Source organism: Zootoca vivipara, chromosome 8, assembly GCF_963506605.1.
Source record: "Zootoca vivipara chromosome 8, rZooViv1.1, whole genome shotgun sequence".
Lineage (NCBI taxonomy): Eukaryota > Metazoa > Chordata > Lepidosauria > Squamata > Lacertidae > Zootoca > Zootoca vivipara.
Genome location: NC_083283.1, coordinates 55,396,316 through 55,421,193, shown reverse-complemented (window position 1 = coordinate 55,421,193; position 24,878 = coordinate 55,396,316). Strand labels below are relative to the sequence as shown.

Below are 24,878 nucleotides of genomic sequence, written 5' to 3'. Positions count from 1 at the left end.
AATTATAAGTTAAGTTGAAAAGAATGAGGCAATATTAAACAGTTGTTAGCCTATTCATAATTTGAATGACTTCTATATCATTTTTACCCCTCTTGCACATACATATACAGAGAGATCATGTTAGCAATTGAAAATGACTTTATTCCAAGGTTGGAAACAGCTCCACTTTAAAACAAGTGCATTTCAGTTGTTTAATAGTTTCTGGGGTGGAGGGGATTGCTTTTTATAAGCTGCTTCAAGCACAGGGAGTGACAGGATTTTGAGAGCATCTCATATTGGTCTGTTGTTGCAACCAGTGGCGAAGCTGCATGCCACGCTACCTGGGGTGGAGAGCAGCCGGGGGCATGACGCATGGCTTGGCGGCGTGGCACGCCACCCACGAGGGCTTGATGGGGGCGTGGTGCGCCGTCTGTGGGGGTGTGGTGCCTGGTGCCCATGCGGGATAAGCGGTGCATGTCCAGGGGGGCTGCCGCAATGGCACCCTACTGGAAAAGTGGTGCCGGGGGGCGATCCCCTCCTTCCACACTCCTGTTCCTCTGCCAGTGGTTGCAACAATGTAGTTTGAAAAGGTTTCAAAAACCAAAACACATATTTAAAAACATGAAAGTGCTCCAGTCACTTTGGTGTACACTAAAGGTATGTGTTGTTGTTGTTGTTGTTGTTGTTGTTGTTGTTGTTTGTTGTTTGTTGTTTTAAAAATACCTTATTTGCTACCTGGAAGACTTAACACAGTACCCTTATATTTCTGAAATTGAAATGCTGGTTCAAACTGCTGGTTGCTTGCTTGAAAATATTGCTTGCTATTTTACAAAAAAGATCCTTTAAAGCAGGCACCCCCAAACTGCGGCCCTCCAGATGTTTTGGCCTGCAACTCCCATGATCCCTAGCTAACAGGGCCAGTGGTCGGGGAAGATGGGAATTGTAGTCCAAAACATCTGGAGGGCCGAAGCTTGGGGATGCCTGCTTTAAAGCATCATTACCTCTGTATGATAGATTAAAGAAGACCTCACACACAATTAAAGGTCAGACCTCAGCATACGTTTGAAATTCATTATGGCCAGGCTGATGATTCCAGGTTATAAATAACTCTCGTTTCACCAAGGACACTATTCAGAAGAGAAAACTTGATTGCTTTTCAAAATCATAATGTAAGCAGACCCAAAGCTGTGACAGCCTTATCTAATTTGGTGCCACCCAGCTGTTTTAGATTACAGCTTCCATCATCTCTGACCATTGTCCTGGGAGGGCCAGTCTGGAAGTTGAGAAAGGCTGGGGGGGGGGTTTGAATAATCACACAGCTGAATAATCTGTACAGAGAATGCTAACATTGAATAATTGTAACCTTGAAGGGTTGAGACATGCTTTGTATGTAGAAGTTCCCAACTTCAATCCCTAGCATCTCCAGGTAAGGGTGGAAAACATCTCTCTGCCTGAAACCTTGGACATTTGTTGCCAGTCCATTTAAACCATATGAAGGCAACCAGTGTTAGAAACTCGGATATATAAGCCAGGGGTCAGCAAACTTTTTCAGCAGGGGGTCGATCCACTGTCCCTCAGACCTTGTGGGGGGCCGGACTATATTTTGGAAAAAATATGAACGAATTCCTATGCCCCACAAATAACCCAGAGATGCATTTTAAATAAAAGGACACATTCTACTCATGTAAATAATAAATAAATAAATTTTTATTTATACCCTGCCCTCCCCAGTCAAAACTGGGCTCAGGGCGGCTAACACCAATAAAATTACAATAAAACATAAAAAGCAATTAATTAAAATACAGATTAAAATACAATATTAAAATTTAAAATGCAGCCTCATTTTAAGTAAAAACATGCTGATTCCCAGACCGTCCGTGGGCCAGACGGAAAAGATGATTGAGCTGCATCTGGCCCCCGGGTCTTAGTTTGGGGACCCCTGATATCAGCTAATCACCAAATGCCACCTTAAACCAAGGTTACAATCACCACAATGGAATGTCTAGAGCAGGCATCCCCAAACTGCGGCCCTCCAGATGTTTTGGCCTACAACTCCCATGATCCCTAGTTAAGAGGACCAGTGATCAGGGATGATGGGAATTGTAGTCCAAAACATCTGGAGGGCTGAAGTTTGGGGATGCCTTTTTTTTGCAATGGGTTTATTATTATTATTGATATTCATTTCATTTCCATGCCACTTTATATTTTAAAGAAAAAACCCTCAAAGTGGTTTGCAACACATTTAAACATAAAAAAAGAATACAAGATAAAACAAATGCAAGCTTAAAAGAAAATATTTCAGATCCTTCTCCAAGTGACATTTTGCTTTCCCCATATTTATTTACCTACTTAATTTATATAGCTGCTCCATAGCAGAAATACTCTAAGAAGCCAGTGTCGGACTAGGACCTGGGAGATCAGGGTTCAAATCCCCACTCAGTCATGAAACTCACTGGGTGGCCTTGGGCCAGTCACACCCTCTTAACCTACCTCACAGGGTTGTTGTAGGGATTAACTGAGGAGAAGGGTGAAAAAGGTGGGATATAAGTAAACTCTTTTGCTTACCTGCTTAAGAAAGGTGGAGAAGCCAGCCAGATGGAGATGTTGATCACCAACCTGGCATCCAGAGATCTCAAGGTCTTCACAATTGGACCAATGGCAGTGACAAGATGCGCCTGGCGCCTGGCTAATTTCCACCGCCAATTCCGCTGCCATCAGGGCTGCTGGATTTTGTGGTACAGTTGTGATGGGTGCCATCCTGCCCATGTAATCATGTTCCTCCTCCAGCACACCACACAGCTGCTTGGTGCACTAGGGGATTGTGGTTGTAAGGGGGAGAATAGCGCACAGGGAGGCATAACCTCCAGCTGCTGCATGTGGCCTTCGGGGACAAAAAGGTAACTTCTCCCTGAATTGTAGATATAATACTCAGCTACCTAGACCAACGGTCTCACTTTATATAATGCAGCTTCCTTCCTGGTTTAAACATGCAGCATTCTTTTGTGTGGTTTGTGGTGATGTGGCTTGACATTAGAAGCAGATTTCATGAGGATTCAATTTCAAGCACTCTCCATGCTATTTGGTGTTCATTTAAATCAGGTCTCAGGAATAACGTCTTCTAAAGTACTTCAGGCTGAAGTCTCTGGGGGCCCAGCTGCACACTTTGTTCCTGCTCTCAGCTAGAGTGCAGGGAACTTTTGCTGAAATTACAATTTTGGCTGAGGTGAAGCCCATATTCTCCCCTTTGCTTCACAATTTAAAATTCCAGATGGTATATCTAGCAGTGGAAGAGAAATCCTCAAGTGGCTACAGGGAATCAGCTAGAAGAATAGCGGGACCTGCATCCCCCCCTTACAAAGTCAGGGGAGTTCATAAGTGTGTATCATTGGCCCACTTGATACTGTATCTGGCAGGAAGCCTTGGAGAAGTGCTGTGACTCACAGAACATAATGGACTCATAAAGCATACTTGCCTCGACTGTAGGATGCCATACCCTACAACATTCCTCATGAAAATAGTGACATTCCATTCTAAAAGCATGTTGGCTGTCATTGCAGGGGTCACTTAGAAGGTGACTGCTCAAGTCCGAATAGAAAGCTAAAATGGCTTCAGGGTGGTGAATCATGATGATTGGCAGCAGTGCATGGTTTTGTTCCTGGAGTCATAGTTTCTATGTTCTCAGTTTTAAAAAGAACATTTCTGCTGGCTGTCTTTAAAAGCACTTGGGTGACACTTAGCTAAGTGGTGGAGACATCCCAGAAGTAAATGAGCAGCTATAAGCTGCTTAATCACTGCTTTCTATATTACTCTCCTTGAGGGCCCCCTTTCCTTGCACATTACCAATGTGATATGGCTGCCCCATTACACCCCAAATTATTCTAAGTGTTCCAGAAAAAATCGTCTGAAAACTAGGAGCTGTCTCGGCATTCTCAGAAACAGCCTCAACCAGGTCTAGAGAACATACGTTAAAAACACACACACAAAAGAAACCACCACCCCACAAAAAGCCAAACCCCATAGCGTGAACCCTGCCCGAGTATAATCCCTTATCTAAGATACTTCAAGCTATTATGGGACCAAGCAGCCCCATTCTCCCCATTTCCTATTGTTTTTCATCTGCCACTTCCAACATTCCATAGATCCTAGAAGTCACTTGTGTGCCTTTTAAACATTCTGTTTCCTTTTTAATTTACAAGCTAATATACTTTAGCTATACCTGGGGAATCTCACAGATCTGAAGAAACCACTACCTTGTTTTTGGAGGTTCCATTCCCTTCTAAACTGATATACAGCAGATCATCCAAATTCAACATGGTGATTAGACCATGAGCGGGCACGGTATTTTACAGAGTAGCACAACCCAAAGCCAAGCTTCTGACCCAAATAGCTTTCTGCCTAAACTTAGACCAGATGTGTGGGGTACGGGTGGAAACAGCACAGGTAGAGATGAAAAGGAGAATGGATGAGAGAAAGTTGGATAAGGAGGAATAATTGTGAGCAAATGCTGTTATACCAAGGTGTGCATGTATGAATGTGGATGCTTTGTTTTCGTTCAGAAGAAGGGGCATGTTTGGTCATCTCAAGGACAATAACAGGAGTTAAATTTTAGGCATATTTGCAAAAAGAAAGAGGTGGGTAGCATGATGTGAATGCTTGGCTAGAAAAGGCAACTTATTCATACTTTTACAGCTGTTGTTTTTCCTATGATGACTTAACTGTACTCATTGTGGCCCAGTTACCAGGAGTCAAGTCAGCTTCCCACATTTCTATCCCTTTGCTTTTTCTCTCAGGCTGGAGCTAACACCAAAATGTAGATGCAAGCAGTTGATCAGTGCCTTTCCGGGGGGGGGGGGGATGCTTTAGCAACACTGGCACATACAGCCGTACCTTGGATTCACACTTCTTCAGATACCGTACCTTGGTATCTGAAGAAGTGTGCATGCACACGAAAGCTCATACCAAAATAAAAACTTAGTTGGTCTTTAAGGTGCTACTGAAGGAATTTTTTTATTTTACTTCGATCCAGACCAACACGGCTACCTACCTGTAACCAGAACCTTGGATTCTGAATGCCTTGCGACTCGAACATTTTGGCTCCCAAACCCCACAAACCCGGAAGTGAGTGTTTCAGTTTGCAAACATTCTTTGGAACTCAAATGTCCAATGCAGCTTCTGCGGCTTCCGCTTGAGTGCAGGAAGCTCCTGCAGCCATTCGGAAGCCGTGTCTTGGTTGTCGAACATTTTCAAAAGTTGAACGGACTTCCGGAATGAATTCCATTCGACAGCCAATGTACGACTGTATTTGTTTAATAAAACGATAAGGTGACAAAAGGTAATTCCAGAGATGTGGGGACAAGATGTCCTTGAAAGGATTTAAGTGTCGGGGATAAGTGAAACCCCAAGAATTTGGGAGAGGGCTTCCGGGATATCACGTCACCTTGGTTCCTTGGTTCCATGATGTCACCTGGCTCATTTTTCAGTTACACTGTTCTGATAGTTTCATTTAAAGTTGCAGGGACCACATTTGTATCCCTCCCCTTGTTCTCAGTGCTGCTGAGAGTGACTGACAGCACTGCTACTTTGTCTGGTTTGGCAGCTTAAAGAGTGTCACCATTTGCTCTGTATGTGTGCATTCATATAATAACTGTATTTACAAAGGAAAGACACTGAGATATACAAATGGTGTGTGTGTGTAGCACATGAACCTTTCAGGTTAAAAGATAAGGATGTGCCCCGCCCAAGTGTTTATGCTCCATGATTTGATCACTCCATTAATCATGTGGGCGCAGAACACTTGAATGCCTGAGTACAAGTACATGCATATGTCACAGCTTGCAATATAATTGCCTGGAGGTATGTTCCTGCATGCTTTATTCCTGTGATCACTTGTTGACTTGCATTGGTCCCCTGTCTTGCTTGGGATAGGGGGAAATAGTTCATTGTCCATACAGTCATAATTTTTTGAGAAACGTTTCAGACAAAGCCTGGCAAAATGTATTATTTCATATCCTGTGATACTATGGTGAACAGAGTGTGCTTTTAAGCATACCATTCCAGAACTATGCTGCCTTAATTTGTTTGCAGTCTTGTAATAAGCACAATATTATAGATTAAGGTTTATACAAAAATCAGTAAGGTTAAAGCTTTAGTAAAATGTGCGTGACTTTTGAGTTTGGGCACATCCTTTCTTTGTGCTTGTTTTTATTAACTTGTTTAGAATTGAGTAGGGGGAATGAATGAGGAAATGTATTGGTGCACTAAAATGGTATATTTGAGGTTTGAAGGAGTCCCAATGATGGCGATTATAAGGGTTTTCCAATTGTGCTCTCCATGCATACATTGGATTGCACACACTAATTAATCCAGAACAAGTTTGGGATGGGGGTGAGGGAAGATGGTATATGCCACTTAGCAGTATGTTAAATTCCACCCACTATTCCCCACAGAATATTTTCTTTCAGAGAAAATGTACTCCATAGTTTATTTTGCTTTGGTTTCTTTGATTTAGTATGCAAATGAATTTGTGAACTCTTAAGATGCAGGGTTTTGTCAAGTCTTGCACATGATATGGTGAAAGAGAATAAATTCTGCTATACAGGTGTTGGCTATTGAAGTGCTAATCTTCAAGTTCTTCTCAGTGGTAAGCTTCTTTCTTTGTGGGATAATATCCCGGGCCTTATTTCTTCAGAAGAAAACAATGCCTCAAGAGGAATTTAGAACCTGCTGGAGATGGTTAGTGAACGAGATGTTACATCTTAGTTCTTAATCTTTCTTTCTTTCTATACAAAGTAGTTGCTATTAGCTTGTCAAGAAGCCTGTTAATCCACCTTTGGGAATCCTGGCTAAGTGAATGGAGATAATGTCATGCTTTTATCCCATATTGATTTTTTGACATGAGAATGCAGCAAGGAAACTATCCTTGTGTCAGTCAGGACACGAGCCAACCTGTAACCTTGATTTCATGGTACAAAACACTTTTCTTGTGGAAGCAATAGTTTTTCAAACTCCTGGCTGAGTTAGAATTTTAGCATATGCCTTCTATTAATAGGACCTTTTTATTTATTAAATTTCTATACCACCCTTCAGCCAAAGATCACAGAGCAATTTATAATACAAAAACACAAAAATAACAGTTTTAAAAGGCTGTAGATGGGCAGCTATGCAAACAGAATGGCCCCTTGTGTAAAATACCAGGTCACATCACTTTGTAGGCAGTCTGTGGTGCACAGCGAGAAGGGAAAGGATTCAAGGGTTGGAAGGAGTAGCTAGAAAGATGCACCTGAAGATTCCAGGGTGGTTAGCAGTATAAAAATACTAAATATTTATAACTATAGTATAGAGATTTAACTTTACAGCATGCATACATCCACCCATCCTCTAAACCCCTTTCCAGGATACTTATGCTGAGCAGCCAAATTCCCTCCCTCCTCCATTTTGTCCCTCTCAACCAACACCTCAAGATTTCATACTGCCTGTGAGCGCATGGGTGCTTGTTTGAATTTTTAATCTTAAAAAGTTTACACCTGCTTTAACCTCTATTTTTGGATACCTAGGAAGACACCTGATTATGCAGAAAACACACCTTTCTTTTGTGTGGCCTTCTTTTGGTTCCTGACAGGTAGACACTCCAACATCCAGGTTTGCTGTGAGAGGGAATGATGTAGAAATGTCTTACTGTGAAGCTTTTCTAAGAGACACAGAGCGGCAGATTATTGCAACTTTTATTCATCCACCTAATGGTGAGATTCACGAGGAAGCATGGCAGGGGTGCTCTAAAGCTCACAGATCTTCCTCTGGGCAACATGTACATATCACACGTTTAAGCAGAAGTTGTGAAAGAAGACATGGAAGTCATTCACACCTTCCCCTTTCCGTTTATGATACTCCGTCTCTTGTGGATAATGCATTCTGAAGGAAAATCTGCACCATCTCAAATGCTCAAAGAGGGTTTCTTTCATCCTGTTGTGGAAAAGGTCTTTCGCTGATTATACTTCAAGTGACAACTTCAAGATTCAAGTGACAACATAATTGACCATTCCTAGCAATACGTTTCCATGACAAATCAGTCAGTAGCTTCAAGTGACAGCAAACAAAACAAGCGTATAGAACAAAGACAGATAAAAAAAGGAAGACAGGGCATCTCCCATCCTAGAAGAAGAAAACTACTCAGGCCAACTGCTTTAGAAGATGTATTGACTGTCAGGCCTCAAACAGCTTTCTAGTTCTAAAAGGGAGAAACAACTCTTGGGATAATATTGAGGTTCATAAAAGATTAATCTGTTACCTCTCTCTGCATGTGCTTCCAAAGAAATGCAGTTAAAAACAAATAAGGAGCCGAGAGTTCAAAGCTGTATTTCAGTATAATAATGCAAAAGTGTAATATTGTTGTTTAGTCGTATAGTCGTGTCCGACTCTTCGTGACCCCATGGACCAGAGCACGCCAGGCACTCCTGTCTTCCACTACCTCCCGCAGTTTGGTCAAACTCATGTTGGTAGCTTCGAGAACACTGTCCAACCATCTCGTCCTCTGTCGTCCCCTTCTCCTTTTGCCCTCAATCTTTCCCAACATCAGGGTCTTTTCCAGGGAATCTTCTCTTTTCATGAGGTGGCCAAAGTATTAGAGCCTCAGCTTCACGACCTGTCCTTCCAGTGAGCACTCAGGGCTGATTTCCTTCAGAATGGATAGGTTTGATCTTCTTGCAGTCCATGGGACTCTCAAGAGTCGCCTCCAGCACCATAATCCTCTAAACCTAATAGAGACGTAATATTACTTGTTGCAAATTGTCTTCAAGCCTTTTGTCACTTCATAGATTGCGGTAAATTATGATTATTGCAAATTTGCTCTAGAAGCACTCTATACAATGCCTAGCAACTTCCACTGTGTGCGTGTTTTATAACAAGGTAGAAAAGGATGTGATGCCCCAGTTTCTCAGTAAGTAGTCTGTTCTGCAGGCAGTATAAATTGTGACCAAGACTTAAAAAAAAAAAGCAGCTGAAATGCTGCTCTCTCCTGACATTCATTACAATTATTATTTGGGTCAGGTTCCCCCCTTCTTCGATCTCTTTGTTCTGCAGAGATGGGTTTCAGTGAAAAGGTCAGGCTATATTTAATAAAGATGACATGGAACAGTAGCAGGCGTAGTACAGATGTGAGGCTATTGGCAGAATGTACAATAGGCTCCAGTAGTTTTGCGATGTGTTTTGCTCAACATAAAGATTGCATCTACTAGCTCTGTCTTTCCACAGCACCCGGTTCTTTTTTCTCTTGTCATTTTACATTGATCCATTTTCTGAGATACCTTGTGCCGCACCATGCATGATATTTGCTAATGTTTCAGGGTAACATGGGTTTCTTTATTTCCACAATTCTGCCATGTTGGAGTTTCAAAGGATTTGCAATGTTCCCAAAAGGCCTGGTTTGTCTTGGGCAGGGGCTGGGGCAGCAGCGTAGCTAGCTGCTTGGGCAAGCGGGGCAGTGCAAATGCCCTGCACCCAGGGGTGAGGCAAGCCAGGGCAGAGCACACTGCGCGGAGCCTCCACGGAGTCCGCAAGCCCCACGTTGCCATTTCAGGCAGCGTGGAGCCTGCAGGTGCCCGAGCCACTGCATCACTTCAGTGATGAAACCCGGGTTGCCCTGCACCCACCATATCCCCCATCCTATGCAACCAGTCAAGGGGGCGCATTGCATTGAGAGCAACCTTTGGGGGGGCCATATGTCAGGGATGGGCAGTGCCAGAGGCAAAAGTACTGGGGCAGTGGTTGTGACTCTTACTTTTCTATAGTAGCTGTATTCCAGACATGCATAAGTCAAAGCACACAGACAAGCAAGGGGTGTTCTCCCAGTTCGAGGACAGATCCCAGACAAGCAAAGGCACTAGAAGGTGTAGAACAGGGCTTCCGTGCATGTTGGCAGTGTGATGTAAGATGCCCCAAATCAGGTGGAAGGCTGTGACCCCTCCCAACACCAGCATCAACTCTTGGAAAACTAGATAAATCATGATGTGGGGAGAAGTCACAATTTGGTTCTTCCAGGATGGTTCAAGTTTTTTAGGTTTCATAGCAACATGGGCAGGAGAAACTTTGCTGTGGCTCCATGGAGGATGAGACTTTCCATGGCTGCTTGTCGTGATATCTCTGCTTACCTTCCCTGCTGTAGGCAATATGCCTCTGAACAGCTGTTACTGGGATTCACAAGTGGGGAGAATGGCACTGAACTTGCATAGACATCTGGTTGGGAACAGGATGCTTGACTAGTTGGGCCCTTGGCTTGACCCAGCAGGATTGTCTCATGTTCTTGCGATCTGGTAGGGTGCTTCTTATGTTCCCTAGCCTAAGGGAATGTCATTAGAAGCAAAAATTTCAGTGAGAATTCACTGTTTGTTTCTGTCCTTTGATGCGGAGTCCCATTTGGGTTGTTGGTGTTTGTTCTATAGTGTCTGACACAATACTTTCTAGGATGCATTTGACTTTTGCAAACGTATGTTCCTTTAGATCTCCTTTAGACCCTCCTTTTCTTGTCAGGCTGGCAGTTTTTACCATTTGGCAGCACAATCCTATACATGTATATCCATCCGATCGTAAATCCAGCTCAATAGGGCTTACGCCCAGGTGAGTGGGAACAGAGTTGCAGTATTCGTTTATATACTTGAGCTCAAAGCATGGGGCAAAGGCACATGGTGGCCTAAGCTGGCCTTTATGTGGTCAGTGTCTTGAGGGAAGATGTGGAAATTCCACATATGCTACCTTGTGCCCAACAGGAGAAGGGTAGGGTAGAAATGAAATAAATTCATGAGACTAATTTCAGTTTGTGATTGTGGTGTACTTGAGCTTCCTCCTCATAAGACTGAATTATAGTGTAGGTGTTTAATTTAGTCTTTCCATTATAGGCTGGGTTTTGAAATCCATGAATGTGGTGAATGCAGTTTATCATCCTATCAACACTGCGAAGAGAACATGATTTGAATAGTACATGAGGTTTTCTTTTCTCCAAGGTGTCACCAGTGCAAAGTTCCTCTCTGAGATAGGATAGAGTTGTTTGTAAATGTCTGTTGTGTTACTACATACTGTGTGTGTTCTCTCTCTCTCTCTCTCTCTCTCTCTGTGTGTGTGTGTGTGTGTGTGTGTGTGTTTTTCAGAGATATATTTTTCAGTGATGAAGTTGGGAGTTATGTTCTTTGGCTTTGATACACACATACACAAGGAACCTGCGGCCTTTCAGATATTGTTATATTCCTTCTGCCATCAGTTCCAACCAGCATTTCCAATAATCAGGGAAAATGGGACTTGTAGTCCAACAATATCTGAGGTGGCCAAAGTTTCCCCATCTCTGATTTATGAAATGTTAATCATGTGTGTAGATAAAGGCCATATCAAGGTACAAAGTCTAAGCAGCATTTATCTTTTAATTTGAAAACAGAGCAGAGCACGGGTGTATTTGATATACCTGCACAGTCTTAGAGGTGTTAATAAAGTGACTTGTTTAAATTCTAAGCTGATAATTATGTTCTGCCTACTTAAAATGCTTCCTAAAAGAATCAGACGAAAATAATGTATTCATTTCCTGCTCAAGATGAGTAGTGAATCCCAGCGGATCCAAAGGGGCTGTATGATATTAATTGCTAAAAATATCTAATTGTTTGGGATCTTCAAGTAGGTATGCACAAATTTGGAGCAGAAAAATTGTAAGGCTTGGTTCCTTAGTATCCTGACCCTGATCAGTGGCCTGAGCAGGCTACAGTTCTGTGCTCACTCACCTGAGTTCAAATCCCACAGGCTTCAGAATGTAAGAGGAGCTTTGCTGGATCTGTCGAAAAGCCCATCTAGTCCAATATCCTTTCCTCACATAGCCAACCAGATGCCTATGGGATTTGCTTCTGTCCTGAGTAAACAAGCTGAGGATTGCCATGATGGTCAACAAAACTGAGAAAATGGTATAGTAAAGTCTCCGGCCTTGAATAATGCCTTCATCATTTAAAGTGATGGTGGTGTGTTGGGGGAACTTCATATCCCCCAAATGCTTGAGGCACACTCCTGGGATATGTTGAACATGGACTTCCTTCATGGAAGAAAGAACTGGCAACTCAGGCCCTCTGATAATCCATTTTACCAGTGCCTGACCCCCCCCCCACCTTAACCTAGAATAAAGGCACTCCCCCTGAAGAGATGGCAGAAAGTTGAAGAAACACTGGGCTTCAGGGCAAACCACCACACCTTTAAGAAATCACCTTCTTAAGAGGATAGCAATCTTCATAGTTTTTGTCCTGCTATGTCACACTCAGTATTGCCTCAAAAGTCACTGGAAGATGTTTGTTTCTTGGGAGCTGTCCACAGTTCTGCAGGCCCTTTGTGTTTTTATTGCCTGTCTTTGTCACCTTTCTTTCTTTCTTTCTTTCTTTCTTTCTTTCTTTCTTTCTTTCTTTCTTTCTTTCTTTCTTTCTTTCTTTCTTTCTTTCTTTCTTTCTGGAAAGCCGCTGCTAGCTTTTACTAAAGACTCTCTTGGGCTAGATAATTTTGTTCGTTTCAGGCCCCATCTGTATGATACATTTAAAGCTGTATCATACCGTTCCATACAGCCATGGCTTCCTTCTCAGAACTACTATTCCCAGAGTTCACTGGGAAAAGGGATTGACTGTTCAAACACTCTGAACAGTTTTGGGCAGGGAAATAGAGGTCTTCTAATAACTCTCATCACCATTAACAGCTCCCAGGATTCCTTGGGGGAAGCAACAACTGTTTAAAGTAGTATGATACTACTTTAAATGTATAGTGAAGATGGGGCCTAAGTTTCTGTGTGGCTTCAGCTGATTCTTGAAGGAATGGTCTATTTCCCCCATGGGAATTATCCAGCCCAAACTACATTCTACACCATTTTATCCCGGAACAGAGACATGTAGAAATATAAGCATCTCATGCTTCAAAACAAATCACGCCCCGGTCAAATTATCTGCAAACAATGGGGTTTTATTTTGTTTTAATTTTTGCCTGCAGCAAACTGGGCTCGGCTCACTTGCTTGAGCCAGCTGCAGCTTTTTGCTCAGTAAACTCATTTTGCGGTGTACTTGTGGCACATTGTTGTGAGCTTTGTGTAGGTTGCTTGAGCAAGCGTGATAGGATTGCCTCTTGCTCACGTTCCTCTCTTACGATTCTATGGCTTAGATTTCAGTAAGGAAAAAAGAAGATATTTCTAGGAAAGAAGGAAGTACTTCTTCATGTAGTTCACAGGTCAACTATGGAAGCTGTTCCCACAAGAGCTAGTGGTGGCCAGTAACTTGGGTGGCTTTAAAAGAGGATAGGACTAATTCATGGAGAAGAGGGCTATCAAAGCTATCAAAGCCTACAAGCCACAATGGGTGCGTTCTAACTACACTGTTGGAGGCAATATGGCTCTGAATATCATGTCCTGCTTCCATGCTTCCCATAGGCACCCGGTTGACCACTGTGGAAACAGGATGCTGGACTAGATGAGACATTGGCTTGCTCCAGCAGGCCTTGTAATTGGTCAATTGATTGCAACGTGCTTACACCTCTTTTTTTCAGGATCTTATGGACATTCCTTTTGTCCTCTCGACAGCCCTGTGAGGTGGGTTATGCTGAGGGAAAAGTGACCGAGAAACCCGTTTTTAATTATAAAAATTGTATTCACAAAACCGAGCCCAACTCACCCTGAAAAAATAAAAAATCCGCTTCTGAGGAGACGACCCTTAATCCCACTCACTGTTCCTGAAATAGTCAGGACGAAAGCTGCCCCAGCCTTTGTAAATTACAGAAAGCGGCAAATGGACAGCAGGAGAGGCTGTGGCAGGAAATTGCAGGATCCAGATGGAGAACAATGTGGACTAGTTGTGCCAGCTGGCATGCACGGAGTGATCCTCAAGAGCTGTGGCTTAACGTCAGCCTTGACATGTTGTGCTTAAAGAAGCAAACCAGAATAAATAATCTTCACATGGCTGCTTTTTGTATTCTAGTTACCAGATTGCATAAGGTCACACACTCCGCTGAGCACATGTTTTTGTGTCAACACATGCCGTTTGGGTCAGGTGCAAATCTGCTGTCCTCGGGTACAGCAGTATTAGGCATCTCAAAGGCATGTTCCTCAGAATCATGGGGATAATAATGACCTATTTTCTTCAGCTCGATTGCTTGCTTAATTTGTTTTACTCATTTGCAGATTCCCTGCTGCCGAGAATCAAATATTTATCATTTGGTGCCCAGGAGCTGTTTTTAAGAAAATAAGCTTGGGTATAGGCCAATGGACTGTTTTGAATTATTATTATTTTAAATGTCATTTTAATGTTACTTTTTCTCTCTGCTGTTGCCAGTTCAGAGTAATATCCTGGTCCAAAATGTTTATGACTCTCTATCTGCCTTTATTGTTTGAACATAAACCTTTGCAACTAGTACCACAATTTGCAATATTTCCCAGTGTAAATTAGTAAATTTGTTGGAATAAATAAATATTTCCCTCCCCTCAAGTAAATTTGAAATTAAATAACAGAATTACAACAGTCATGCTGAGTTAGCATTTCAGCTCACTCAGAATCCCAGTAATCGTAACTATTCCCATGCATGCTTTCTTGAGAGTCAGGGCAAAACTTCACATTATTCTAAACGCAACCCCCAAAATAGTTCCCCTTCCATAATGGAAAACCCTGTTTCCTGATGCTACAGTACAGAACTATTCTGTGAAGGCAAACTGATTTTCAAAGGAAAAACTCAAATGTAAAATGAGCCCTAATGCATGTCTGAAAGAGCTGTCTAGACTCCAACCAACTATTTTTTAAAGCAAAAATATAAACTTGCAAAGAAGATTGTGCAAAAGAAACATTACAACGACATTTTCTGTCTACAGCTATCTCTGATACCTGGATCCCTGCTGTTCTTGTGAAACTATTTAATAGAGATAACGTCTTAAAATTATGTACTCTTTCCAAATTATGTGCCCTTTCTCACTTTTCTAAAAATAACTGTGTACAGAACAGTTTGTGGAGCAGTTTTGTTCAAAATGAGGATGTGGCAATAGTTTTGTGGAATATTTCCCATTCCTGTTTCAAAATCAGTGTTCATACAAATGTGCCACTGGAAGAAATGCATCCATTTTATTGTTCATAATCTTCCCTGTCACTACAAACCTAACAATAAATCAAGATGACACACACACACACACGGAAAGGAAAGGATCTGAAGGCTATTTAATTGATTTTGGTTGCCCAGTCTTATAGCTGCTTCCTGAATCAGGAGATTGATTGATGGTTTATAACAGCAGTAACAGCAGCTGCAAAAGTGATCTTGCACTGGCCAGTTCTAGATTAAAAAACAATCCAATCCCTTACTCTTTATGTGTCCTTGCATTGCAGTTCCTTGCAGGTGTAAAAGCTCTGCTGTTCTACATGGATCTTCTCTGCCAACCATATGTGCATAAACTGCTGTTTCACCATAAACTTTCTGAAACTTTCTCTTCGTATCTGAAGAAGTGTGCATGCACACGAAAGCTCATACCAAAATAAAAACTTAGTTGGTCTTTAAGGTGCTACTGAAGGAATTATTTTATTTTACTTCGATCCAGACCAACACGGCTACCTACCTGTAACCATAAACTTTAATATACTTAACCCATCATCTGCATGCTTCTCAAAGCACATATGGAGCTGGGGCTATAATGGTTACTTAATAATTTGGAGACTGCATCCTTCCATCAGTTCAGATGCAACCTGTGTGCCAAGCCCCGACACCTGTTGCCACTGACTGTCCTTCAAAACAGAACTCTTTCCCCATTCTCACATGTCTTTTATCAGGGATGTTATAGCAGCAGATTTCCTGCAATGGATTGGGGTTCAGCTCGATAACTATTGAAGCCCCTTCCAGCTGTAGCCTTCTGTCTTTCAGCAGCATTTGAGGCCTCTTTATTTGGACAGGATCTCTAGAGCCAAAACTAAATCCATTAAGTGTCAGCGGGCTTTATATATTAGACACCTATTTTATCTTTGTCATTTGATCATTACCAGACTTCAGTCCTTTTGACAGCACTGGCTAAAAATCCGCAGCTACACAACAACAACAAAATAAGTTTTCAGCTTTGCTTAATTAATGCAGGAGTCTCTTCACACTTTTCCTCAGAGGCTTAATATATTCATAGATTAAATGCACATTTGAGAAAGATCTGCATTTTGTATTTCAGAGGCTTCCATCAAAACACATGATTTTAGCATCAGGCAGATGGAATGAAGTGGTTTGTCTGAATCACACTGTGAAAAAGGAAGTGCACCAAGGAGGTGTGACTTTGCATAGACACCAAGCAATTAAATGTTTTCATGCAATGCGGCAAACAGGAACTCGTGTGGTTAGTTCTACCGACACTTCTTCTTTTGTAAAAGCCAATTAAAAAATACCATTCCGTGTAATTATTATTCCATGGGAAATATCATACACTGCCATGTAATAGCAGTATGAGAAAACAACTTAAAAAAAAACATTTTAATTGCCTACTAGCTCATAGATGAGTAACTAACAAAGATAGACTTGGCTAATTGATGAATGGACAGTGTTTATAACAAGTAATTAAAGACTGGATATTTTCCAAGAAAAAAATTCAATAATGAAAGCGCATCTTTGCATTCCCAAATATGGGGATGGTTCTAGGCCAGATATGGTTCTAGGCTGGAATTGCATTGTACCGTGCTAAGCCTATACTTGTCTGCTGAGACTTTTAGTTCCATTGAATCCAGTGAGACTTACTTCCAGCTAGGGGTGCGTAGAATTGCAGCCTCAGTCATAAAGAGCAAACTAAGCACTTAGGAAGAGCTCTTCTGTATCAAACACACACACAGGGCGGTCTTAAGCATATGTGGCACTGGGGTGCAAAGATTCCCCCCCCCCCGTTGCCCTGTCCCAGGCGCACAGGAGGGCAGAGCCTGCCGGCCGCCTCAACATCTCGCTGGCTCGGTCGCCCCCAAACTCGCAGCGCAGAGCCACCCGCAGCAGAAGAGCCCTCCACAGTGCTCCGACCAATGGGCAGGCTCTTCCCCAGAGAGAGCCCTGAGAGCCCGGGTGCCCCACACCCCTAGCTCCTATGGGTAAGACGGCCCTGCACATACAAAAACATTTGTTTATTTTTTACTGAATTTGTTTTATTGGATTTTATTGAATTAGTCATTTTATCATGCCTAGAGCAACCCAAAGCAACTTGCAACAAGCAGATTCAAAACAGCAATAACCTCACATAGAAACATTTAACCCAAGAGGAAATGCATTTAAAATGCCCCACCCACATATCATCTCTGAACCTGAATGTAGCATATAGCCATCATTACTAGCAGCCATCAATGGTCTTATCATCCACATTTTTTTTCTAACAACCATTTAAGATTAGGTGGCCGTGGCCACACCCTACGGCAGCAAATTCTGTTAACTTAACTACGCACTGCACGAAGAAGGACTTCCTTTTGTACATCAAAAATCTCAATGAATTTCAAGTTTCATAGATCTTCTGAACAACAAAAATAATTGGATACAGTGAGAAAAGAAACTATATCAGTTCCTCAGATTAAACATTAGTATTGTGAAGGATTGGGACCCAGGTGGCGCTGTGGTTAAACCACTGAGCCTAGGGCTTGCTGATCAGAAGGTCGGCGGTTCGAATCCCTGTGACGGGGTGAGCTCCCATTGCTCAGTCCCAGCTCCTGCCAACCTAACAGTTCGAAAGCACATCAAAATGCAAGTAGATAAATAGGAACCGCTACAGCGGGAAGGTAAACGGCATTTCCATGTGCTGCTCTGGTTTGCCAGAAGCGGCTTTGTCATGCTGGCCACATGACCTGGAAGCTATACGCCGGCTCCCTCGGCCAATAATGCGAGATGAGTGCGCAACCCCAGAGTCGGTCACGACTGGACCTAATGGTCAGGGGTCCCTTTACCTTTTTTTATTGTGAAGGATGGCTTCAGAAATACTTCTTTGAATTAGTGCCGTGTTAAATTTGCAAGTACTTGGCAACAGTTAGGCCCAAATTGGCTTACTGCAGTGTAGTCTCAGTGGGATTTTACATCTGGTGTAAAAGCTCCAGAGCCTGCTTTGTGAAGCGTATTGCTCCAGTTTGGGGTAATCTGTGCTGGCTTCCATTTCATTTCTGGATGGCCTATAAATCACTAAGGTTTCCTCTGCCTTTGCAGTGCAACTTACTTAAATCTCTCCATTAAAAATCTTTTGTGAAGGTTTCTGTATCATAATGTTGTTCTGTTTACAGTGGGTAGGCATCACTCTACTAATTAGTGTTTTGTTTGAAAGTACAGTATCCTTTAATTTTGTAAATTTAGTGCTATTTATTAAATAATGGTGTTTATACCTGGGCTTTCCTTCGAAGTGGCATACATGGGGTTGTCCTGTCAATCCTTGCAATAATTCTGCAATATAGGAATAGACTGGAGGGACCTATCAAAGTCTATTCCATTTGCTTCATGGCTGAATAGGACTTTGAAATCAAATCTTCCTTGTTGAAATCTAGCTCTCTTACAAACTCTGACTCCCAAATCCTAAGAGCTGAAGGGTGACAATTTATGTAGCAATCCTATGGATGTTTACTTAGAGGTAAGTTCCACCTCTAAGGGACCCAGGTGACGCTGTGGGTTAAACCACAGAGTCTAGGGCTTGCTGATCAGAAGGTCGGCAGTTTGAATCCCTGCAACGGGGTGAGCTCCCGTTGCTCGGTCCCAGCTCCTGCCCACCTAGCAGTTCAAAAGCACATCAAAGTGCAAGTAGATAAATAGGGACCACTCCGGCGGGAAGGTAAACGGCGTTTCCGTGCGCTGCTCTGGTTTGCCAGAAGCAGCTTTGTCATGTTGGCCACATGACCCGGAAGCTGTCTGTGGACAAACGCCGGCTTCCTCGGCCTATAGAACGAGATGAGCGCTGCAACCCCAGAGTCGGACACGACTGGACCTGATGGTCAGGGGCCCCTTTACCTTTTTAAAGTTCCACTGAGTTCAGTTGGGCTTCTTCCCAGGTAAGCAGAGTCATAGCTGCCAAGTTTTCCCTTTTCTCGCGAGGAAGCCTATTCAGCATAATGGAATTTCCCTTAAAAAAAAGGGAGAACTTGGCAGCTATGAGCAGAGTACATTACAGTCATACCTCATGTTGATCCACTTCAGGTTACGTGTTTTCGTTTTGCATCCCACAGCAACTCAGAAGTACCGGAACGGGTTACTTCTAGGTTTCGCTGCTCACTTGCTTCAGTTCCATTTTATGGATGGGCCTCCGGAACAGATCCCATCCGTAACACGCGGTTCCACTGTATTTGCTTCATAACAACCCTGGGTGCAGCCATCACTTATTATCAAGCCAGTATGGTAGCTTAGACTGAAGGACGGTGACTTTCCAGTTAGCACATGCTAAAGGAATATATAGGAATATATAACTTTCTCAGTTTTGCTCTGTAATTTGTTCTGTAGATATTTTCAAAACTGTCTGGGAAACATGAGAGATGCTTCTCTAAAAGTATTGTGCAATCATATGAATTATTTGTGGTTTGGAAAGTGTTAGTAAAGACATCCATTTGAAGTGATGGCTGGAACATCTCAAAGTGTGTGGAGAACAAACCTGGTTATATTGGTTAGATTAACAATAACTAAAAACCTTAAATGCTAATGATATATGTTCACTAATTCAGTGCTGCATGCTCATGCTGCAATAAAATAGTAAGTACATTCCATTTCATTTGTTCTTAATTGATTTCAGCATGGGCCTGCTTCGAAAGGCACACTGGAATAATTTGAGTTTTAGAGCTTCATAAAACTCTTTTCTCTGGTTGACAGATGTATATTTATCACATGGTTGCTACAACACCAAGTGGTGCCTTGCATGTTCATGTGTGAATGGGCATTCAAGATCAAAAGCCATTGATCAAACTTTCATATCGACTCATGTCACCCCAAACGCAGTCCTCTTCAATGGAGTCATCTCACAGTGAGCTATGAGGCCTCAAAAGTGGAAAATTCATCTGATGTGAGGAGCATGCAGCTGTTTGAACCAACCTTTAGAGTTGTCATCTGCAACAGAGTAACTCAGCTACTCCTTAGGAATATGAAATATATTGCATACTTAAACTAATGTTGCTTGCTGTTATCTATGTGGTGGGTGCATTGTTGTTGTTTTTCCCCATGAATGTTATATTAGATGACACATACTCCTTTCCCCCTTCCCTTATGGTATTATGTACAGTGGTACCTTGGCTCTCCAACTTAATCCGTTCCGGAAGTCTGTTCCAAAACCAAAGTGCACTTTCCCATAGAAAGTAATGCAAAGTGCATTAACCCATTCCAGACTTTTTAAAAACAACCCCTAAAACAGCCATTTAACAGGAATTTCACTATCTAACGAGACCATTGAAAATGAAAATGAAAGCAATAAACAATGTACGTCATACCTCGGTTTAAGTACGCTTCGGTTTGAGTACTTTCAGTTTAAGTACTCTGCAGACTCATTTAGAACGGATTAATCCACTTTCCATTACTTTCAATGGGAAAGTTCGCTTCAGGTTAAGTACGCTTCAGGTTAAGTACAGGCTTCTGGAACCAATTACAGTACTGCAGTCACACAGTCAATCAATCAGTAGCTGAACTGGGTTCCACACAGTCACACAAAAACAAAACAAAAAGAGCTGCAAAAACAAAAACGCAAAGTAAATAGCAAAAACAGACAGACCTCAGTGTAACACTCAAAACGGAAGTGTGGCACTCAAATTGGAAGCATAAGATTCAAAATGGAGCATGTTCAGCTTCCAATAAAAGTCCGCAAACCAGAACACTTCCACATTTGCAGTGTTTGGGTTCCAAGTTGTTTGAGTACCAAGGCGTTTGAGAACCAAGGTACCACTGTATCTCTCTCTCTCTCTCTCTCTCTCCCCCTCCCTCCCTCCCTCCCTCCCTCCCTCCCTCTCTCTCTCTCATACACACACACACACACACACAAGCACATACACATATGGCGACATATTGTCAGGTGATAAGCGATTAATAATTTTAATAAATACTTTGGGGAAAATATGTTTCTTTCATGCTAGCTTCATGGTAGGGTCTGCCACCACCATTCCTGTGGCTACGGCTGTCTTGTGCAATGAATTGAGCACGTCCAGGCTGGTCAAACTGGTTTCAAACAGGCCAAACGGGAACATACTTCAGATATATTTTTCTCGTCTCTTCTGTTTATACCTGTGTACAGCAACACTCATTCTTCTTCTGTAAACTGTCGGGGAAAACAGGCATATGTTGTTGTTGTTGTTTAGTCGATTAGTCATGTCCAACTCTTTGTGACCGCATGGACCAGAGCACGCCAGCATATGTACAGCAGGGCAAATGAGTGACACCACTAAAAAAATTATTTCCTTTGGCGTCGCACCAGGCCCCCTCAATTATTTGGAGAAGTGAGTGCCTCTGCAGTTAATGTCATAAAGTGGAATACATTATTAGGAAGAGCCAGCCACAATGGCATACCAATGTTCAGAAATGATGCGTGTTTGCAGTCCTATAGCATCTAAAGTGCACTAAGCCAGCTACCTCTGATTTACATGATCTCAGTAACCATTAATACAGAGGCAGTATTAAGGAAGGCCAATATAATTATTCTCATATAAATCAATGTGGGTTTATATTATTTTTAATTGCATTTGCATCCAAGGAGCTCATGGTAGTTCTCCCCTTCCTCATTTAATCCCTACAGCAACCCTATGAGGTGGGTTAGGCTGAGAGGCAATGACTGGCCCATGGTCACCCAGTAAGATTCATGACTGAGTGGGGAATTGGACCCTGGTCTCCCAGGTCCTGGTCCTGACACCACACTGGCTAAGGTAGTTTACCTTGTTGAAGGCCAACTAGTTACCTGAGATGTGAACCAAGGTCTTACAGGCTTACACAGTTAACCACTAAACTGTAGCAAAACCTAAATGTTGTGGCTCATTAATATAACTTACCCATAAATTGGTGGTGGTGGAGAAATCTCTTCTAGAAGTTGGCAAACAGTATGAAATAAGGATCAATAAAGAACAGTTAACTCCCACTCTTATAGCATACAGAAGTGCTATTAAAAGATCACTAATCTGAAAGAAGTTGGCAGTACAAGAATCACGTCAATTTTATTCGTGATTTCAGTGGATTCTCCCACTGAAAGAACAAACATTGGGCTCTGCTTGCATTGTGTCCGCAGCCTGTTTTGTTCTCCCTGTCTTTCCAAGTCTGTCCTTTCTGTCCCTGCTTTCCTCTCACTCCCTCTGAAAGACATGCCAACTGACTTTCTTCTCTGGATTCTCTCTGGTTTCTGTTACACTTCAGAGAATCAGCATTCTTTTTTAGTCACTGTGGGGAGCAAAGCCTTTAAAAATCTTACTGGAAGTAGTTAAATGTCAGCAGAGCCTGCACAATTCTTCTGCACAGCCAACTTGCTTTCAAGGTATTGATGTTTTAATAGTGCTTCTGTATACTATAAAGAATGGGAGTTAACTGCTGTTGATTGATCTTCATTTCTTCTTGTCTGCCAACTCCCAGAAGTGGTTTGTGGCTTATTACTGGGGTAAATTATATTAATCAACCACACTAGCATTTAGCAGGCAGATTTTGAGGATGAATTGGATTTGGAGAATTCACAAATGCTTCCGGGTAATTTGGAGCTTGATAGCATGCACAGACTTAATATTTGATGTAAAACAATTCACTCCTACAGCTGATTAGGAGCCATAGATGCCAAGTTATCCCTTTTTTAAAGGGATTTTCCCTTATGCTGAATAGGCTTCCTCGCGAGAAAAGGGAAAACTTGGCAGCTATGTTAGGAGCAGGCTTCTGAGTGAGTCAGTGTGCCAACAGCGTAAAACAGTCAAAAACTTTCTATGCATTGGGCTAAACCTGCCACACAATGAACCTTGTAGTCCGGATATTGCCCCTACCATGTCTGATCTTTGGTCATGCTGGTTGAGGCTGATGGGAGTATGATTCCAACAACATTCTGCAGAATCACAGGTTGCATCACCAAAAAATGGAGGACATGGATATCCACAAAATTGGCATAAACAAATTGTGGGCCCCACACAGGAATAGATACAGGGTTGCAGCCCCTCTGGTCAGTAGTGCAGAAGTAGTCAATGTGGGTGTTCTGCATATGTTGTTGGACTACAACTCCCATCATCTCTGATGTTTGGCCATGATGGGAATTGGAGTTCAGCAACATCTGGAGGGCACCACATTGGGTACCCCTTCCTTAGTGTACATAGAGTTAAAGAGACTATAGTTGACTGGCTGATTTTGGAATAACTTAACTTTTTTTACTGTTTTTGTTTGTAGTGCTGGAAGAAATTTGAGGAGCACCATGGGGAACCATGTTGGAAAACGGGAACAGAGTACCGAGAAGGCAAAGGTAAGAGAGAGTCTGATTTCAAGCATAGAGCTAACTGGATTATTATTATTATTAATAATAATAATAATAATACCCCGCCTATCTGGCTGGGTTTCCCCAGCCACTCTGGGTGGCTTCCAACAGAATATTAAAATACAATAATATACAGTGGTACCTCGGTTTACAAACACAATTGGTTCCGGAGGTCTGTACTTAACCTGAAGCGTACTTAACCTGAAGCGAACTTTCCCATTGAAAGTAATGGAAAGTGGATTAATCCATTCCAGATGGTCCGTGGAGTACTTAAACTGAAGCGTACTTAACCTGAAGCGAACTTTCCCATTGAAAGTAATGGAAAGTGGATTAATCTGTTCCAGAGGGGTTTGCGGAGTACTCAACCTGAAGCGTACTTAACCCGAGGTATGAATGTAATTGGTTCCGAAGTCCTTAACCTGAAGCGTGCTTAACCTGAAGTGAATTTTCCCATTGAAAGTAATGGAAAGTGGATTAATCCGTTCCAGACAGGTCCGCAGAGTACTTAAACTGAAAATACTCAAACCGAGGCATACTTAAACCGAGGTATGACTGTATTGAACATTAAAAGCGTCCCTAAATAGGGCTGCCTTCAGATGTCTTCTAAAATTCTGGTAGTTCTTTTTCTCTTTGACATCTGATGGGAGGGCGTTCCACAGGGTGGGTGTTATTTGTTATTTCAATTTGTTATTTCAATTACAAATCGAAATTATTTAGAGATAATATCATTACATTTTCCAGAAGTTTTTATTGCTACTCAAGTTCGTGGTTGATGAAAATTTTGGTAGGTACAATTTTGTCCCCATCATTTCAGGGCAGCAAAAGGATTTGGCTGTGTCTCATATAACAGCTATAAACTCAGAGTGTTCTTTGGATCAGCGTTTAGGAACGTTGCTCGATATAAAGTATGTTTTTGTTTTTTAATTTGACCTCTAAGCTGCATGATTTTATTTCTCATATATAAGAAGATCTCCCCACAGGGTTCATCACTGAGGATTCAAAACTGAGTTTTAAATTTTTCTTGTTTTGCTCTTTTCCCAATACTGTAGAAGCCAACATAGACACACAGAGCCCTCAAAGCACATATATTCTTTTGGGAAACTTGGAAGAGTCTCCTATTTATCCCTGCTAAGGAAAACAGCAAAAGGCATGGAGGGAGGAATTCATGGCATATTTGATTTGGAGCTTTACAAAAGTCCTTGGATAATTTTGCTGCTGAAGAAGGGGAGGTTCTGTGTGGTGATTAGATGCTGCTGGCTGTACCATTGATATTTAGGTTTGCAAATCAAGTGATTCAGATGTGCTGGTTTCGTTTTAACTGTTTCATTTCTCTCTTGCCATTTCCCTTGAAAGATGAGCCGGTGTTTGCTAGTGTTTCAACATATCCTAAAACACATTTTAACCAGCATGTATTGGTTTTTGTGTTTTTTCAGAGTCAGTTTTCAGAACCAAGTAATACTTTATTGGGAAGGAAATACCCAGAGCAGAGTGCTGAACATGT

At 42.1% G+C, this 24,878-nt stretch overlaps 1 protein-coding gene across 2 annotated transcripts in view; it reads left to right on the top strand.

The window, feature by feature from the left end:
• Positions 1–24,878, top strand: part of MBP (myelin basic protein) — a 98,212-nt gene that overhangs the window by 4,049 nt on the left and 69,285 nt on the right. For both annotated transcript variants that reach the window (XM_035124388.2, XM_035124387.2), the window contains exon 2: positions 23,293–23,365. In XM_035124388.2, the coding sequence (XP_034980279.1) occupies positions 23,318–23,365 (48 nt within the window). In that variant the 5' untranslated portion in view covers positions 23,293–23,317. The remainder of the gene's footprint in view (positions 1–23,292; positions 23,366–24,878) is intronic.